The 16,515-nt window shown below is 41.4% G+C and overlaps 1 protein-coding gene and 1 long non-coding RNA gene across 3 annotated transcripts in view; one reads left to right on the top strand and one right to left on the bottom strand.

Annotated features, from left to right (window-relative positions):
* The window catches only part of LOC132402739 (uncharacterized), a 28,724-nt gene extending 18,483 nt beyond the window's left edge, over positions 1-10,241 (bottom strand). The window contains exons 1-3 of one of the 2 annotated variants that reach the window (XR_009515055.1): positions 9,950-10,241; positions 6,299-6,425; positions 1,667-4,216 (exon numbers count right to left, since the gene is read on the bottom strand). This is a non-coding gene — a long non-coding RNA (uncharacterized LOC132402739). Of the gene's footprint in view, positions 1-1,666; positions 4,217-6,298; positions 6,426-9,949 lie in introns of those variants that run through there. The other variant, XR_009515056.1, reaches the window with a different exon arrangement.
* A 260-nt stretch (positions 10,242-10,501) lies between these two features.
* The window catches only part of msh2 (mutS homolog 2 (E. coli)), a 60,839-nt gene continuing 54,825 nt past the window's right edge, over positions 10,502-16,515 (top strand). The window contains exons 1-4 of the mRNA XM_059985705.1: positions 10,502-11,004; positions 12,120-12,274; positions 13,079-13,357; positions 16,148-16,294. Coding sequence (XP_059841688.1) covers positions 10,791-11,004; positions 12,120-12,274; positions 13,079-13,357; positions 16,148-16,294 — 795 coding nt within the window. The 5' untranslated portion in view covers positions 10,502-10,790. The remainder of the gene's footprint in view (positions 11,005-12,119; positions 12,275-13,078; positions 13,358-16,147; positions 16,295-16,515) is intronic.

Below are 16,515 nucleotides of genomic sequence, written 5' to 3'. Positions count from 1 at the left end.
TTTGCCTATCACCCTGCCCCCACCACTCCTACTCACGCTATTGCTTTGCCTTTAACATTTGGCCTCTTTGCTCATATTCAGAGCAAGGCTGTAATGAGGTCTGCAGTCTAGTGGTCTTGGAAAGAAACTAGTGTGTTTTACAATTGAGTCGAACTAACCATGAACATCCCAGTTCAATCCATGTTGAATGGATTACTTACAGCAAAATTCCAAGAATAGAATACATCACTGGATAGGTCAGTTGGCCCACGCTGTTGCACCAATCTTAATGCCAATTTATACTAAATGTCCTCCACCTTATTATCATTTTTTCCCATTCCCCATGCATCTATGTGTCTACTTAAAAGCCTCTTAAACTCTACCAAACTACTAGCTACCACTACCACCACTGGTAACCTATTCCTGGCATCTACCATTCATTCTCTCTGGGAAAAAAAAACTTGCCCCTCATGTCACCTTAAAATTTTCCGCAAACTTGCTAATTCACCCATTTACACTTTCTTCCTATTCACTGACATATATCATGATTCTTGTGGAATCACAGAGGTCACAGACCTCTAGTCAAATAACAGCCTTCCATCCCTTCTGTGTGTCTTCTATGGGCAAGGCAGTTCTCAACCCAAACTTGCAATTCACTCCTGGATCCTACACATCCTCATCTTCTGCATAAGAATCATGAGATGAGAGATCATAACAAATCAAAATCAAAGTACATATATGTCACCAAATGCTACCTTGAGATTCATTGTCTTGTAAGCAGTTACAGGAAAATAAAGAAATACAATAGAATTATGAAAAACTACTTAAAACAAAGACTGACAAACAACCCACGTGCAAAAGACAAACTGTGCAAATTCAAAAATCATAATACAGAGAACAATGCTTGTAGAATCCTTGAAAGTGAGTCTGTATGTTGTGGACTCTGTTCAGAGTTTGTGATGAGTGAAGTTATCCACACTGGTTCTGGAACCTGATGGTTGAGGAGTAATAACTGTTCCTAAAACTGATGGTGTGGGACCTAAAGTTCCTGCACCTCTTGCCCGATGGTAGTAGCAAGAAGCGAGAATGGCCTGGATGATGGCATCCTTGATGATATATGTAGCTTTCTTGTGGCAGTCATCCTTGTAAGTGTGCTTCACTTCACTTTTGAGTCTGTTGGGGTCATCTATTGCATCCGGTGCTCCCGGTGTGGCCTCCTCTACATCGGTGAGACCCGACGCAGATTGGGGGACCGCTTCGTCGAGCACCTCCACTCTGTCTGCCACAACAGACAGGATCTCCCAGTTGCCACCCACTTCAACTCTGCCTCACATTCCCATTCGGATATGTCCATACATGGCCTCCTCTGCTGCCATGACGAGGCCAAACTCGGATGGAGGAGCAACACCTCATATACCATCTGGGTAGTCTCCAGCCCCTTGACATGAACATTGAATTCTCCAACTTCTGGTAATTCCCTCCTTCTCTCTTCCCTCATCCCAGTTTCACTCTGCCTTCTCCTCCAGCTGCCTATCACCTCTCTCATGATTCTGCCTTCTTCTACTACACATAGTGCTTTCCCCTTCTTCACCTTTCCTGCCTATCCCCTCCCCCACCCCTTGATCTTTCCTCATATTGGTTTTCACTTGGCACCTAACACCCCCCCCCCACCTTCTTTATAGGGCCCCTGCCCCCTCCCTCTTCAGTCCTGACGAAGGGTCTCAGCCCGAAATGTTGACTGCTTGTTTCCACGGATGCTGCCCGACCTGCTGAGTTCCTCCGTGTTGCTTGGTCCGCAGCATCTGCAATGTACTTTGCGTTTACTTGTAAATGTGCTAAATGGTGGAGTAATTGCCTTAAGGTCCATGTAGGTAAAGTTCATCGCCTTACTCTCACCAAGCTTCCTTGTCACCTCCCTAAAAAACTGGATTAGGTTTGTAAGGCATTATCTGCCCCACACAAGGCCACGTTGCCTGTCTAAGCAAGCCATACTTTTCCAAATGTGTATAAATCCTATCCCTCATTATCCTCTCCAATAGCTTCCCTACACTGACGTGAGGTTTACTGGCCTAAACACCTGGAATATCCCCACTTCCCTTCTTGAACAAAGGGACTACATTTGCTAATCTCCAGTTCACTGGGATCTTGCCTGTTGCTGGTGAGGACAGAAAGTTGTTTGTCAAAGTACTCACTTGCTATTTTCAATATTCTGGAATATATGCCATCAGGCCCTGGAAATTTACCCACCTAAATGCTTCGCAGAAGGTCAAGCACTATCTCCTCCTTAATCTCAAAATCTCCCAGCATATTGGCATACCCCATTCTGCCTTCACTATCATTCAAAACCTTTTCCTCAATAAATATCAACATAAGTTACTAATTTAGATCCTCAGCCACTTGCTCTGACACTAAGCACAAATTCTCTCCTTTATTCTAAGGGTTATGGGTGACCCTAGATAATTTCTAAAGTAAGTACATGTGCATCACAGCATTGTGAGCCGAAGGGCCTGTATTGTGCTGGAGTTTTTTTTAATGTTTCTTGAGTGGGCCTACCTTCTACTTACTTAATTCAAGTATAAAATGTCCTGGGATTCTTGTTGATCCTGCTCCATGGTCCCTTTTGGCCTTCCTAATCACCTACTTGAGCATTTACCTGTAATCATTACATTCCACTACAACCCCTTCTACTTTTAGCTTCTTAAAACTTACATATGACTTTCTTTTCTTCCTGACTCAATGTAAGATATTTCAGGTTTTCCAAGGTTCCCTTACCTTACCATCCTTGCTGGTCTTTAATTCTCCCAATCAATGACCCCTAGCACTTATTCGATCCTGTTGTAATTTGCCCTCCCCCAATTCAGTATGTTCCCACAAAATCCAATTTTATCCTTACTCATAACTATCTTAAAATATAATGAATTCTGGTCCCTGTTCCTAAAATGTTCACCCACTAACAAGTCATTTCCAAAACCCAGGTCCAGTATGTTTTTTAATTGGACTCTCCACATACTGCTTCAAGAAACATTCTTGGATGCACTGAAGAATTCTTGCCGCATCTATGCTGCTTATATTAAAGTAGTTCCAATCAATATTAGGGAAATTAAAGTCACCCACTACAACAACTTTTGTTTCTGCATCTTTCTAAAATCTGTTGATATATCTGTTCCTCCACCTCTTGGTGGCTATACTATAATCACATCAGCATAAATGCACCTGTTTTATATTTGAGTGCACCCAAATTGCCTCCTGTAAACAAACTCTTATCCTCACGAGTTCTGCTGTCACATTCTCCTTTGTCAGTAGTGCAACCCTTCTACCTCTTTTAGCTCTCACCCTCTCTTATCACATTTAAAGCATCAAAATCCAGGAGCATTGAGCTGCTAGTCTTCTCACTCATGCAACCAGGTTTCTGTAAAGGCAACAACAGTCAGTCTGACAATAATTATTAGCCTGTCTCTTGTTGTCCTCTCTCTCCATCTTATGAGTCACACAATCTTTCTTGTCCTCCAACCTACCACCTATTGCCATGCTGCAATGCCAGTTTAAACCCATGCAAGTGATTTCCTTAGTTAAGGAGAAAAGAAAGAACTTCCACTTATGTAGCACCTTTCCCAACTTCAGAACATCCAAGACTCTTTACAATCAATGAAACAAAGTTACATTGGTAATGTAGGAAATGCACTGCTAATTCTTGCATAGACTTTCTACACACAGCAATGTGATTGTGATTAAATAATCTGAGTTTGTGATACCTGGCCCATATTGTTCTCAGGGATGATTATCCAATGTCAAGAGGCATAATAAGTTAACACACTTGTTGACTGGTAGCAAATAAACTATTGCTAAAAATACAGCCTTTTAATATTAAATGCAAAAGTATCTGCAGTTGCTGGAAATCCAGTGTAAGATACACAAAATATTGGAGGAACTCAGCAGGTTGGACAGCATCTATGGAAAGGGAAAAAAGAATCAAAGCATGGGCCTAGACTGAGTACAGACCCACAGACATGAAAATCCCTCATATGTTAATCCTTTCATTCCTAGAATATTCTCGTGAACCTCTTCTGTACCCTCTCCAAAGCCAGCAAATCTTTTCTTAGATAAGGGGCCCAAAACTGTTCACAATACTCCAAGTGCAGTCTGACCAATGCCTTATAAAGCTTCAGCATTACATCCTTGCATTATCGTCCTCTTGACACTTTAGGACGCAGACTCAGTGTAGCATCTCCATTACAGGCTGGTAAATTAAAGCAAACGTAAGTTTATTATCTGAGTATGTATATGTCACCATATTCTATAATGAGAGTCATTTTCTTGCAGGCATTTACAGAAAAATAAAGAAATGCAATAGAATTTATTTTAAAACCTATACATAAAGACAAATATACAGTGTACAAAAGAAAACAGGCTATGCAAAAATAAAGTTAATAAATAATATTTAGAATATGAGTAGCAGAGTCCTTGAAAGTGAGTCTGTAAGTTGTGGAATAAGTTCAGAGTTTGTGGTGAGTGAAGTTATCCTAACTGGTTCAGAAGCCTGATGGTTGTAAGGTAATAACTATTCCTGAATCTGGTAGTGTTGTACCTAAGGCTCCTGTACCTCCTGCTTGATGGCAGAAGTGAGAAGAGAGCATGGCCTGGATGATGAGGATCTTCACTGAAGAATGCTGCTTTCTTGTGGCAGCACTTATTTAGATATACTCAATGGCGAGGAAGACTTTGCCTGTTATGGATTGGGCTGTATCCACCTCTTTCTGTAGATTTTTATGTTCCTGGGCATTGGTGTTTCCATACCAGGCAATTAAGCAACAGGTCAGGATACTCTCCTCTATAGGGTGCCAAAACATTATATACACTATATATTATATTATATACACCATATACAAGCTCAGGAACAATTAATTGGTGATGTAAAGTTTTTGGTGGTATGGAAAACGAAGTTCCATAAAATTATTTGATTCAGATAATGGGAAGATCTTTCAGAAATGGCAGCCAAGACTTGAAGTAGCCTGTGATTTTAAGGCAGAGTATTGACATGCTCTTCTTCCTTGGCACATCAAGACAATTCAACCACTCTCTCAGGTGGTACATTCCAGATATTTATCACAATCTCAATGAAGACAACCTCCTTCATTTCCACTCTAAATCTTTTCTCCTTTACTCTAAACTTTGCTATGAGTGATGACCAGATCTGATGGACAAAGGGGTGCAGAGTTACCCATCCCGCCCTCGGGAATCACAAACTATTACTGTTGCTAAGCTGCTCATGAGAGAGAGAGACGAAAACAGGCAAGAACATCTGCGACAGATAAGACAGAGAGGGAGACTGCTGATTGACTGTGTTGTGACTCTTCCTGGATTATTTACTTTTTCGCTGCAAGGACAGTATTTTTGCTTGTTGACATTCCTCAGTGGACTGCAGGAGTGGGCTGGTTTGATGGACACAGTCATTCAGATTTGATGGATAGCTGAGACCCCGTGAGTAGGGATAAAAGACAGGTCTGGAGAGACACCCTTCAGACACACCAGTGGACACTGGTTGAGTGTTGGAACCCACAGGAAAAGTGGGGGCATCGGAGACCAAACCAGGAGATCGGTCAGTAAAACTCACAGTGTTACAGCAGGGCCGGTGGGGACGTGTGTGTGTCCACTCATGCCAGAGTGACGAGTCCACCACAGAAGAACAGTCTAGCTGAATGACAGAGGGGTCATAACTGAATGGCCACAATGACACGACGGATTAAAAGAAAGGAATAAAAGGTTTGCCTGCCGCAACAGTTGCTGTTACATCTTGCTCGCTCTCGCTCTCCAATGATTATCAACACAACAAACATAACTACCTCAGCACGCATGAACTGGACTGAACTTTATACTTTTCTATGACAATTCATTTACCCCAGACATGGATAGAGCTTGTTTATTATTGCTTATTAGTATTCCTACACTTTTAGGTTTATTATTGCTAACCTGTGTTATATGTATATTTGCATTATTGGTATTGTTTTGCTTATTTTACTAAAAAACACTTTTGAATACAGTACCACCAGACTCCAACGGATACTTTGTCTTTGCTGGTCTGACACCCAGTTAACAACTTATAAGCCTTAAGTTTTATTTATCTGTCTACAGCACCTATAAGAAGTGTTCACCCCCTTGGAGGTTTTCATGTTTTATTGTTTTACAACATTGAAATACAGTGGATTTAATCTGGCTTTTTTGAAACCGATCAACAGAAAAGACTTGTGTCAAAGTGAAAACAGATTTCTACAAGTTGATCTAAATTTATTACAATTATTACACAGAAAAAAATTATACTCACCCCTTTAGTATGACACACAACATCATCACTGGTGCAGCCAATTGGTTTTTGAAGTCACATATTTAGTTAAATGGAGATCAATGCAGTCAAGGTGTTTCAATTGATTGTAGTAAAAATACACCTGCATCTGGAAGGTTGAATTGCTGGTGAGTCATTATCCTGGCAAAAACTACACTATGAAGTCAAAAGAACACTCCAAGCAACTCCACAAAAAGGCTACTGAAAAGCATAAGTCAGGAGATGAATACAAGTGCTTCACCAGTCGTACTGTGATTCAATGTTGTAAAACAATAAAACTTGAAAACTTCCAGGGGGCTGAGAGTGAATACTTTTTATAGACACTGTATACCCCTCTACGCTACCTGTGACACTAATAATTTTATATACCTCAATCATGTCCCCTCCACTTCTTCCATTTCAGAAAGAGAAGCATCTCCAATTTCTCTTCATAGCTGAAGTGCTTCATCCAAAGCAATACCTGGTGAAACTCCTCCACACCCTTCCCATTGCTATCACCTCCTTCGTATATCTTGGTGAACAGAACTGTATGCAGAACAACAGCTGTGATCTGGCCAAGGTTCTATAAAGCTGAAATATAACTTCCCTACTTCTATAATCAATGCAGCAATTAATGGTAGCCAGTAGCCCATTTGCATTCCTCTCAACTTTGTCTACTTATGCTCCCACCTTCAAGGATCGTCAGATTTGCACACCGAGTCCCCTGGAGTGCAATATCAATCTACAGCTTATATCAGAATCAGAATTAGTATCAGTGGTATATTTTGAAATTTCTTGTTATGCAGCAATAGCATCATTGCAATGTATAATGATAAAAATATAAATCATGGTAAGCGTATATAAAAAAGAAAATTAAATTAGAGCAATAAGAAAGAAAATATTACTGTGGTGGTATTCATGGGTTTATTTTCTATTCATAAATCTGATGGCAGAGAGGAAGAAGCTGTTCCTGAAATGCTGAGTGTGCCTTCAGGCTTTTCATCTCCTCCTTAATGGTAGCAATGAGAAGTGAGTATGTCCTGGGTGATGGCTTCCTTAACACACCCAGACCTCATTGAGGGATCAGAAGTGGAGAGAATGAGCAATTTCAAGCTCCTGGGTGTCAATATCTCTGAGAACCTAACCTGGAGTCAACATATTGATGCAGTTATAAAGAAGGCAAGACAGAGCTTTCTGTCATTAGGAGTTTGAGGAGATTTAGTATCTCACCAAAAACACTTGTGAAGTTCTACTGATGCACTATAGAGAGCATTCTAACTGGCTACATCAATGTCTGGTATGGTGGGGGGGGGGGCGCAGGGGGGGGCAATTGCACAGGATCAAAGTAAGCTGCAAAGTTATAAAAGCAGTCAGCTCCATCACGAGCACTAGGTTCCGTAGCATCCAGGACATCTTCAAGGAGCGATGACTCTAAAAGGTGACATTTATCAGTAAGGATCCCCATCACCCAGGAAATGCCCTTTTCTTATTGTTATCATCAGGAAGGAAATACAGAAGGCCTTCTGTATTTCAAAAATCAGGAATTGTGTGTGTGTGTACTGTAATTCAGTTTTTTTCTCTGTATTTTTGCAGAAAGACAACAAATTTTATGACATATGCCAGTGATATTAAACCCAATTCTGACTGATGCCATGTTTTTTGAGGCATCGCCTTTTGAAGCTGTCCTGGATGCTGGGGAGGATAGTGTGCATTATGGAGGTGGTAGCGTTTACAACTTTCTGCAGTTTTTTCCAATCCTTTGCAGTGGCTTCTTCACACCAGATGGTGATGCAACCAGTTAGAATGCTCTTCATGATACATCTGTAGAAATTTGTGAGTGTCTTTGGTGATATACCAATTCTCATATTCCTACTGAAATAGAGCTGCTGTTGTGCCTTCATTGTCATTGCATCAATATGTTGCGGCCAGGATAGATCCCCACAGATGTTGGCATCCAGGAACTTGAAACTGCTCACCCTTCTACTTCTGATTCCTCAATGAGGACTGGGTGTATGTTCCCACAACTTCCCCTTCTTCCCCAAGAAAGTCCATAATTCCTTGGTCTTACTGACACTAAGTTCAAGGCTGTTTCTGTGACACCACTCAACTACTGTCTATTTTGCTCCAGTATGCATCCTCATCACCAAATGAAATTATACCAACAATAGTTGTGTTGTTGGCAGATTTATAGATGATGTTCAAGCTCTACCTAACTACACAATAATAGCTGTAGAAAGAGTAGAGCAGTGGGCTAAACACGTGTGCTAGGGATGCACTAGTGTTGATTGTCAGAGAATGAGATGTTATTTCCAACCTGTAATTGACTGTGGTCTCCCACTGAGGAAGGTAAGAAGAATCCACTTGCAGAGGTAGGTACAGAGGCACAGGTTTTGGAGCTTGTTGATTAAAACTGAGTGTGTGATTGTGTTGAATGCTGAACTGTAGTCTTTCACACTGGCAACAACTCTGCCAATCTTCATGGACATGGAGTCTCATGGGATGGTAAGGACAAGAGGAACACTTATCACCATTAAGGGCAGTGGGAAGACAAGTTTAGGGCAAAAGTCCAGAAAATGGAGGAGACGTGGATGAGGGTAGCATCAATAGTGGAGGATGGGATACCCTGTTCTTTAAACACTGGCACTTTGATTCCTTCCTCTCTAGTCCTTCACCTTTCCTACCTACCTTTTAGCTATCCTCTTTCTCCTCCCCCCCCAATTTATATTCTGGCTTCTTTCCCTTTCCTTTCCAGTCTTGATGAATGATATAATTAGCCTTAAACATCGATTGTTTATTCACTTCCACAGATGCTGTTTGACTTGCTGAGTTTCTCTAGCACCTGTTGCTGTGGATTTCCACCGCTTGCAGAATTTCTAGTTTATTACACTGCTACCTTTGTGATGCTGCTTTCTCTTTTTTTTTCCCGTGGCTTCCGTCAGTTGCGCAGCCGTCTCTGCCTCCCAGCTCCAACCCTGCCCCTCCCCTACCTGGTGCAACCCTAAATGGTGGGTTGCTTCTCTTCCCACATGCAGCTTAATCTACTGAGAACCTGCAAAACTAAGATCAACAAATGATCAGACACCGCAGAAATGAAAAGATGCTCCGTGAAGTTTGAAAAAATGATCAAAACTACAGCGTCGGCTATAATGGTTCTATTTTTAGTGCTCTGATATAGGGAGAGTTCTGTAGCACATTAAATGAAAGCCTCACAACAACTTGCCAGTATAAAGTTTTGATCTCCAAATTAGCGATTTCACGTAGCAGAAAAGCAAATTACACATGAGAGGGAAATATTGTAAAGTGAAAACCAAAATGGGGGAAATAATTCTGTCACTAACATCTTCAGGATATTCAGAACAGTCATTCAGATGGCAATGCTTCAGGTCAGTGAAATGCTAAAGTTTCATGTTCGTTCTTCAGATCCTGGCAAAATAATAAGCAAATCTTTAGCCTTATATCAGCTGGTTTTCAAAAAAAGAATTCTACATAATCTCTGCATGAAATGGGCATCAGTGGTTCAAATTACTCGCGGCCTCACATGGAAATACAACATTGGTTAACACTTGACCTCTATTCTTGTTCCTGTCATTGAGTAGATGGAATGAGCAATAAATGATTTTGACTCCTGTGAATATGGAGTTCTGGATAACTTACATGCAGGGAAGAAAGCGGAGTTTATTGAAGAAACTAATTTCTGCACAGCGCCCCTTTCCCAAAGCGAACTGTGGTGAACTATGTATAGCTGTCTGGACGCGGCCCTCTGCTGACTGCTCCCGTGCTCCTCCCTCAGTCTCCAGGATGTTGTGTGGTGGTCTCTTGCAGCTAATGAAAGCCTATCATTCGCCTCCGAGAGTTATTGATGGTGCATCACGAACACCGTTCGCTCTACCTTTAAGCAGACACTCCACCCACATTGATTATTCCCGCGCTGCAGCACCTCCCCCTTACTGGGGGAGCCACAGCCACAGCCACACAGGTACGAGACCCCACCTCAAATTCCTCACTCCGAGGTCCCTTCCTAAACTGTCATTCCCATTGGATGGCACGTTGAGGCTCCTTCTACTCTGATTGGTTGGTCGGAATTTCCTCCCCGCCCCTCTATTTGGCAGTGCGGAGGCCCTTGACTCCTACTGGTTGACCGATCCAAGGACCTTCTCTTTCTGATTGGCTGTCGCTACTATATCCAATCGGATACAACAGCGGAGGGCTGCCTTTCCCCGGTTCCCCCTTCAGTGTCAGCAATTTAAGGCATTTGATGTCGATATTCACCAATTTCCATGAACTAGATATATTACAATTGTTTCCTCTTCACAGACTACCGATCCCCCAAACATTTTCGGCATTTTCTCCGTTTATCTATCCCTTCCAGGGTCTCCTTTAGCTTTCCTGCTTGCCCCGCCCCCTCGGCCACGCCTCTGTCGGGTGACGTCTGAATTGGCGCCTCATCTCCCGCGCTCTCGCGCCTCGACTCGCCTCGCGGGCTGTAACGGGCAAGATGGCTGTGCAGCCGCGCGACCGACTCAGCGGCGGTGATGGCGGGCAGGATGGCGGCGCCTTCGTGGCCTTTTACAGGTCCATGCCCGAGCAGCCTCCCACCACCTTCCGCGTCTTTGACCGGAGCGACTACTACACGGTGCACGGGAAAGACGCAATGTTCGCCGCCAAGGAGGTCTTCAAAACCAACGGTGTCATCAAGTCCCTAGGATCAGGTGAGCCTGAAGCTGAGGCTTTCTGGAGCTTACAGCTCGGTCAGGAGCTGTGTCGCTCGGGCTCTATCTCATTCGCTGCAGGATCGGCAGGAACCCTTGCGAGCTGGGTCGGCGGGTTCTGGCCAGATCTCAATCACTGTTTTACATGCACACAGGTAGCTTCAAGTATTTGCTTTCCCCTCTCCAATCGCAACAACTTTCAATTTGCGGCCATTGCGGTTAAATCGAGAATTATCTTTATGCAGTCACTGCTTTTGTATGGAAGCTAATCTGAAATCAGTTCATAATGCTTTGCTTTTCCCAATATAATGATTGTATATTTTTTGCATGTACAGCACTAACATAGGCAAGCTGGCCATGAGCGTTTATCAACGCTGATTTCCCCCCCTGGCTCCGCCTTCTACGTCGTGACGTTTCAAATGCTTATCTAAATACTTCTTAAATATTTCCACCACGCCAAGAGTTAGTGTTTTCCAGATTTCAGCTGCCATAGCGGTGAAAGTTGCAATTCTCATATTCTCTCTCCCCTTGAATCTACTGCTTTCTGATCCCAGGCAGCCTGGCTGATTATTCTCTGCTCTAAAGAAACCAAATCCAGCTTCCTGTCTTGAATAAAACACTATAAATCAAATAGTATCTTTGTGAATCTCCTCAGCATTCCATCCTTCCTATATTGTGGTCAGCAGTATTAAAAGAGTTTCTGATGTAGCCAAATGCTTTATATAAGTTATATGAAACTGTGAACACTATCTTGCTTTTTTATATGTCCTCTTTGCAGAATTTTTAATATATTCAATATACATATACTGTAATTGATTTACTTATTTTTCTTTGATATTTTGCATTGAACTGCTGCTAATTTGGCAAATTTCATGACATGCTTGTCATGTCATGGCATTTCATGTCATAAACCTGATTCTGATTTGGAATCTGCTTTGATATATCACTATTGTCACTCTTGCTTATGGACTCATCCTCCTTCCGTTCTAGTCTTAAAGAAGGGTTTTGGCTTAAAACGTTGATTGTTTGCTCATTTCTATAGATCTGCCAAAACTGTTTAGTTCCTTCAACATATGGTGTGTGTTGCTTTGAATAATTACCTTTCCTCTTTACAGGAAACAATAAGATTGAAAGTGTTGTGCTGAGCAAAATGAATTTTGAATCTGTGGTCAGGGATCTTCTATTGGTCCGACAATATCGTGTCGAGGTTTATAGAAACAAAGCTGCAGGTAAATCCTCAAAGGAGAATGATTGGTACTTAGCCTGTAAGGTGAGTGTTGTAACTATCAGATTATGCTCCAAATCGGGCTAGAGTTTTTAATACATAATGTTAACTTGAGCGGTGGGTAGGAAAAACATTGCAGATTGCATGGCAGGCTTTTCTGTACATCATTTTTAAAAGTAAATAAGCATTTGTCCTTAAGTTAGGAGGAAAACTCAATGTGTTGGGCACAGCTGTTGGAGTTTACCTATGTAAAGTTCAGAGATTGTCGATGGAAGAATAATGAGAAAGTTATGTGTCAAAGTTGTGGGCATGATATTCATGTTAGTAATAGAGGTAAAGAGCAGATTTTCAACAAGAAGGTGAATGTGAGCAGGGTCCTTTAGACCGTAAGATCTAAGAGCACAATTAGGCCATTTGGCCCATCGAGTCTGCTCTGCCATTTCATCGTGGCTGATCCAATTTTCCTCTCAGCTCCAATGTCCTGCCTTCTCCCTGTATTCCTTCATGCTCTGACCAATCAAAAATCCACCAACCTCTGCCTTAAATATACTTTAAGACTTGGCCTCCACAGCTGTCTGTGGTAAAGAATTCCAGATTCACCACTCTGGCTAAAGAAATTCCTCCTTATCTCTATTCTAAAAGGATGTCCCTCTATTCTGAGACTGTGTTCTTTAAGATGCATATCACAAATGTATGCAGTCCCCTTCTGGAAATGCTATTATAATGAAACATTTATACCCATTAAAGTATTGTTCCCTGAACAAAGGAATAGTTGTAATGTATCTAATTTAGAAATGTCTAAAAGTGTTGTTTGCTTAGTAAAAATACAGTTCTCTTTCTTCTCTTTAGGCTTCTCCGGGTAACCTCACACAATTTGAAGAGATTCTGTTTGGCAACAATGATATGTCCACTGCAGCTGGTGTGGTGGGTGTTAAATTAGGCACTGGAGATGGGCAGAGATTAGTTGGTGTTGGCTATGTTGATTCCACACTCCGGAAAATGGGTGTATGCGAGTTCCCGGACAACGATCAGTTTTCTAATCTGGAAGCTTTGCTGGTGCAAATTGGACCCAAGGAATGTGTGCTTTCAGGTGGTGAGAGTGCAGGAGATATCACTAAGCTCAGACAGGTGAATCTATGGCTTTGGATTTTTTTTGTATCTTGAATGCTAACTTTGTTCATCATTCAGATTTAGTAAACGTGGGCTGAAATGTGCTGGATCAGTCGGTCATCCTTGCCAAAAAAGCTCAAGTAAATTTATTATCGATGTATATGTTACCATATGCTATCTTAAGATGTTTTCATGCACTTACAAGAAAATAAAGAAGCATAACCAAATTTATGAAAAACTACACATAAAGACTCAAAGCAACCAGTGTGTAAAAGAAAAATTTTGCAAATTTGAGAAAATTAATAATACTGAGATCATGAGTTGTCCTTAAAAGTGAGTCATTAGGTTGTGGAATCAGTTCAGATTTGAGATGAGTGAAGCTATCCATGCCAGTTCAGGAGCCTGATGGTTGTAGGGTTAATGGTGCCTGAACCCGGTTGTGTGGGACCTAAAGGCTTCTGTATCTCCTTCCTGAAGGTAGTAGTAAGAAAGTGCAGCCTGGATGGTGGGCTATCTTGATGATGGATGCTACTTTCTTGTGGCGGCAGTCGTTGTAAATAGTGAAGGTTTTTGACTGATGGACTGTGGCAAATCCACCACTTTCTGTAGACTTTTTCTTTCCTGGACATTTGGTGTTTTCATACCAGGCTATGATGCAACCAGTTAGGGTACCCTCCACTACACATCTGTAGAAGTTTTTCAAAGTTTTAGGTGACTTGCTGAATCTGCGTAAACTTCTAAGAAAGTAGAGGAACAGTGGTGCCTTCTTTTGTGATGCTACTTATGTGCTGGTCCCAGGACAGATCCTCCGATATGTTAATGCCAAGAAATTTAAAGTTACTGACCCTCCACCTCTGATCCTCAAATGAAAACTGGCCCATGGAGCTTCAGTTTCTTCCTAGTTCTTTGGTTTTGCCAATATTTAGTGAGAACTTGTGACACTGTTCAACCAGAATTTCAATCTCCCTTCTACATGTTGATCTGTGACTGCCTTTGACTCAGCCAACAACTGTGGTGTCATCAGCAAAATTAAAAATGTCATTGGAGTTGTACTTAACAACACAATCATAGATAAAAAGCTAGTAGAGCAGGGGTTAAGCACACAGTTTTGTGGTGCACTTGTGCTGTAAGTGTTTTTGGAGGAGATGTTGCCAACTTTTATTGACTGCAGTTTGCAAGTGAAGAAGTTGAGGATCTAGAGTTGCCCTTTTCTGTGTGTCAGATGGAATCCAGGTCATTGCTCTGAATGTTCCATGTGGCAAAATGTCTCTCACAGTTGCTGTCTACTAAAGTCAAGTCAAGTCAACTTTTATTGTCATTTCGACCATAACTGCTGGTACAATGCATAGTAAACATGAGACATTTTTCAGGACCATGGTTTACATGACACAGTACAAAAAACTAGATTGAAACTACGTAATAAAAAAAACACAGAGACAGCTATACTAGACTACAGACCTTCATTGGACTACATAAAGTGCACAAAAACAGTGCAAGCACTACAATAAATAATAAACAGGACAGTAGGGCAAGGTGTCAGTCCAGGCTTCGGGTATTGAGGAGTCTGATAGCTTGGAAGAAACTGTTATATAGTCTGGTCATGAGAGTCCGAATGCTTCGGAGCCTTTTCCCAAACGGCAAGATCAGCTTGATGGCCTTTTAATGCCTTGTGCTGTCAGAAAGCCTTTTTGAGAATTTCTGCATGTTTTTAATCATTGTTCTATTTAGAAAATGTTGGAAAAATGTGAATAATTAAAATTTGGTTCTTAAAATTACTTAAATTAGGAGAATTAATGTTAGTTGCAATTTTTTAAAAAATGTACTTTATTGAATGTTGGCGACCCTATTCATATATGTATCTGCTAGTGACTACCCATTTCAGATTGACTTCCCATTCCCATTCTGGCATGTTTGTCTATGATGAGGCCAAACTTGGGTTGGAAGAGCAACACCTCATTCAGTCTGTATAGCCTCCAACCTGATAGCATGAACATCAATTTCTCCATATTCCATTAATTTTTCCCTCCTCCTCCCTCCCTCCACTTTATCTGGTTACCTTCTCACCTGCCTATCATCTCCCTCTGGCTCCTCTCCTTTTTTCCACTGGTCCACTGTCCTTTCCTATCAGATTCCTCCTTCAGTGCTTTATCTCTTCCACATATCTCCTCCCCCACCCACCCTCCTTTCTTCTCACCTGCCATCTTGTATTCCTCCCCCACCTTCTCATTCTAGCTTTTGTCCCCTTCCTACCTGTCCTGATGAAGGGTCAAAGCTCAGACCATCAAATGTTTATTCCTCTCCTTAGATGCTGCCTGCAGTTCTTCCAGCATTTCTTGTGTGTTGCATGTTCTCACAAGAGAACATTGCCTGCTGTTTTGCTTCTTCCCTTTTGCAATACAAAGACACAGTTGCACTCCTCAGCAGAGCTTCTTCCCTGGCAGTGCTTTTGTAAAGAACCACAAGCTCTTTCCAGAAAGTTGTATGTCACATAGACCCAAGATGACAAAACTTTTTTCTGTTCTTATTCTCTTGACACAAATACATCTTACCCCCTTAGCGAGGATAAATTTGTAATCTGTGTCAAAAATGCTTTATCAAGGGCTTGATATGTTAGATTTGTGATATACATATACTAATCATTACTGTTTTGGTTGGGAAGATTGAGTCATTTCATACTTGCATAAAATAGCAAAAAAAAGTGATTGTGAGGAATGAATGCCACATTACCATGTACTAATAGACATAGAGATTGTTTGAACTAGCCTGTTCTTGTCTGAGCTCGTCTTTTTCTATTAATGTATGATACAGGTAGTACAACGAGGAGGCATTTTAATTACAGATAGGAAAAAAAGCGAATTTACAAATAAAGACATTGTACAGGACTTGAACCGACTGCTGAAAGGAAAAAAAGGAGAACAAGTATCAAGTGCTGCTTTGCCAGAGATGGAAAAGCAGGTAAGTAAAGAATCTCTCATTGATTCTCATAAATTATAGGTCTTATATTCTGGGTTCCTCCTCTTATACACCTAAAGGAAACATCTGGATTTTATGTTGCATTATTCTTGTACTAATCATTCAAGTGCTAGAGAATGGAATACATTGGTTATTCTGAAGTTAAGCCCGTCACTTCTACTCATCGCATTTAATGTTAAGTTTTTGGTCAGTTTGTTTGCAGG

The sequence above is a fragment of the Hypanus sabinus genome, chromosome 12 (assembly GCF_030144855.1).
Source record: "Hypanus sabinus isolate sHypSab1 chromosome 12, sHypSab1.hap1, whole genome shotgun sequence".
Lineage (NCBI taxonomy): Eukaryota > Metazoa > Chordata > Chondrichthyes > Myliobatiformes > Dasyatidae > Hypanus > Hypanus sabinus.
The sequence above is the reverse complement of the archived record's forward strand: the minus strand, read 5'-3'. Positions and strand labels throughout refer to the sequence as shown.